This window comes from Talpa europaea, assembly GCF_964194135.1.
Source record: "Talpa europaea genome assembly, chromosome: 14".
Classification (NCBI taxonomy): domain Eukaryota; kingdom Metazoa; phylum Chordata; class Mammalia; order Eulipotyphla; family Talpidae; genus Talpa; species Talpa europaea.
The window spans coordinates 25,418,807-25,422,261 of record NC_140082.1 but is presented as its reverse complement, the minus strand read 5'-3'; the positions used below and the strand labels follow the sequence as shown (position 1 = coordinate 25,422,261).

At 38.0% G+C, this 3,455-nt stretch overlaps 1 protein-coding gene across 1 annotated transcript; it reads right to left on the bottom strand.

Annotated features, from left to right (window-relative positions):
• Nucleotides 1–254: 254 nt before the first annotated feature.
• LOC311184132 (X-linked retinitis pigmentosa GTPase regulator-like) lies at nucleotides 255–2,411 on the bottom strand (the record flags this gene model as incomplete). The annotated part of the gene is made up of 1 exon (XM_084254013.1): nucleotides 255–2,411. One exon carries the CDS (start codon nucleotides 2,409–2,411, stop codon nucleotides 255–257), a length of 2,157 nt encoding a protein of 718 aa, XP_084110139.1.
• Nucleotides 2,412–3,455: the final 1,044 nt, after the last annotated feature.

Sequence of the window (3,455 nt, the reverse complement as noted above, 5' to 3'; positions counted from 1 at the left end):
ATACATTAAAACTGCATCATGCAATTGCAAATGTTGCCTTATCAAATTACAAAGAAGTAAAATTGTTTAGTAAAATCTATGAAATATCTTAATTTGTCACATATAAAAATATTTTTATTGCAAGGTTGAAGGATTTCAATGCAATTTTATTGCAACACTTGAAGGAGAGTTTGAGGTACAATTTGAATTTGCTTGTCAAAAATGTTAGTGTAAACAAATATCAAAACTGGCCATATTGTTCAAACCAAAACATATTAACATATCCTTTTATGCATGTTTCCTTTTGGATTTTCATTGTATTTATAAATGGCCTGTTGTTTGTTCCAGTTGGACTTTTTGTCTTTTTCAACTGAGTTGTCTGGGTTTTTTTGCTCCTCTGTCTCATCTTCAAGATTTTTATGGCCTTCTCTGACTTTCTTCTCATCTTTCAGATTGTCATGAATTTCCTCTTCTACATCTTCACTTTCTTCTTTTTCTGAAAATGTATGATGCTCCATCCTGTCAGTCCGGTCATCTAACAAGATCACTACTTCCTCTTCCTTTCCTCCATACATCTCCATATTTTTCTCGTTTGCCTCTGTGTTTTGCTCCTCTAATTTACTTCTTTTTGAATCCTCTGTTCCTTTTTGCTCCTCTGGAATCTGTACATGCTTATTTGAAAATGCTCCCATAACCACAGCTGCTTGAGCCATGTAGATTCCTTTTGCCAAAAGTTGATTATATGTTTTCCCTTCTTTCATATTTTGGCACATCTCTTTACTTTCATGTTCATCACTATCATCATTTTCAGTATGAGCTGTGTGCTGCTTCAGTTTCTTAATTGTTTGTTTCTTTTGCTTTTGAATTGGCAATAATTTTAATGACTTGTCATTGGAATTCAAACTGATCACATGTGTCATACTTAAGACATCTGTGGCTTTTCCAAAGCTTTCTGAATCTGCTGCTGAAGAATTATTTGTTTCTTTTTCTTTGGTTATTTTATCTTGAAAATAATTAGGTTGCATTGAGTGCAGGGTGTCCCCCTTTACAGACGTAGTTTGTTCTGGTGAAGGACTTGTAGGAAGATGGAAAGGAATTGAACTGGGGGCAAAACCAACAGGAGGTACAGAAGTACCTTCAATTGGAGGTAGTGTTTGCACCATTTGAATGGAATCAGGCAATTTCTCCTTTTTTCTTCGCTGCAGATGTGCTGAGAAAGTTCTATACACAACATTTACTGATGACAGATCACTGACAGGTAGAGAAGTTGCTGAAGGTAAGCAAGAATCATTTATTTCATCGAAATAAATGTCTTTTGACACACCATGTCGTGGAGAAGCAAAAACTAGCATGTGACATCCACCACAAGCAACCAATTGAACTGTGAACTTCAAAAAATTAGTGCACAAAGTAGGAATGAAATGATTGGTAAAATTCTCCAGTCCATGTCCTAATTTTCCATGTCTACCATTTCCAAAAGTATACAGAAGGCCCACCTCTGTTATCAAAGCAGTGTGATTTTCTCCACAGAAAATAGAACTTATTTTCTGATGCTTAATATGATCAACAACTTTGGGTTCTAAAGTTTCAAAAAGAAAAGGGCCAAGACCCAGCTGGCCAAACTGTCCCAGGCCAAAGGTATACACATCTTTCTCTGTGAGAACCACTGTGTGCGCTCCACCACAAGCTACCTGGATCACCTTCTCACAAATTCCAGACACATGCTGGGGTGTTCTGTGATTGACCAGCAGCTGATTGGGAAGACCTAACTTCCCACCATCAGGTTCTCCAAATGTATACAGTTTTCCCTCCCTTGTTACAAAAGCAGAATGGTAATATCCACAAGAGATCCAGGAGATAGGCTTTCCAATGGTCACTTGATGAGGGACACACACACTATTTAAATTTTTTAAACCAATTTGCCCTTCAGAATTGTCACCCCACATAAAAAGCTCTCCATCTTCAGTTAATGCAGCTGAAGTGCTAGCTCCAGCAGCAAGCTGTTTAATCTTATGCTGGGATGTAAAAAAGTTAATTAGATGAAAAGTGTTCCTCTCTTCAGTGTCACCAAGTCCCAGCTGTCCTTCATTATTTCCTCCAGCTGCATAAACTTTGCCTCCTTTTGTTGAAACTATGGTGTGGTTCCTTCCACAGGCAGCAAATACCACTTTTTCAGGCTTTAAAGCTTTGACACAAGTTGGCTTGCTAAAGGTTGACTTTGTTCCTAATCCTAACTGCCCCCAGTTATTACTGCCAAGCATGTAAAGTTTATTATTTCCTGTAACAATTGCAGTATGTTCATCTCCACAGGAAAGACATATAGGTATGTACTTTTTAAAACAGAATTTGCTAGGAATATTTTCAGCAAATTCAGTTTTTCCAAATGTAAACACAGCACCTGAATTGGGCACCAGCTCGCTGGGTTCCCCCATGCTGTGGGTGCTATGTCAGCCTCTGTCTGGGCCTGGAGGTAGGCTGGGGCGGTTCGGTGGAGCCTGTGTGGGTCTTAGCACGATGTGGGTGGGTCGATGGCGATTACTACGTTCCAGGAAGACAACAAACAGTCGCTAGGGGTAACGGAGGCGGAACTTTCAAAACGTTCTTTTAAGCAGTTGTGTTCAAAGCCATCAGTGTCTGGTTAGGTTATCACTTTTATAAAGTGTATTTAAGTTTAATAATGACAAAATAAAGGTTCACTAAAACTAACTGAGTAATCAGAAGAGATTGGTTTCAGAATATGTATTTCCTTAAACTTGAAACAAATATTTCATCTTATTTCCGAAATTCAAAAATCAATATTAAATACATATAGTAAATGAAAAATAATGTGTTAGTCCAAACAGTTTTAATTGACCAGGAGAGAAACTAAATGTGGCCAAAAATTCTCTCAGTTTATCTAAGTGAAGAATTATAAGGTATATTCTACCTATTCAACTTTCAACATGACTATATTAGGGACTTAAAATCATGGAAATGTATCCATCTTCTTCTGTTGGCTCAGCTAACATCTACATTAGCCTCATTCTCAGGAAGATTCTCTTCCAAAGGTGCCAAAGACACCCACCAGATTTGCGCAGTATGTTATCTCGGCTTAGTCCCCACAGTAGAAGAGAGAACCTCCTTCCTGCTGAATTCTGGAGTCTGGAGATTGCTCTTGTATGGTCTCACTCGGATAGTATGTTTATTTTTCAGCCGGTGACTGTTACCAGGATAATTGTACAGGACTAATTGTACAGGCAGGTCTAACTGTACAGGACTATGTCCTCTGTTAACACCGCTAACTCTTAAAAAATCATGGAGATTGAGATTGAGTGGTTTCTCAAAGGACAGAAAATCAGCATGCTGTCAGCAAAAGACAGAAATGTATGCTGAACAGGTCAATAAATACACAAATAAAAACACCTGCTAAGAATTATAGGTCATTTTAACAATGTTAATTCTTCCAATCCACGAGCAAGCAATCTTCCCATTTCCTT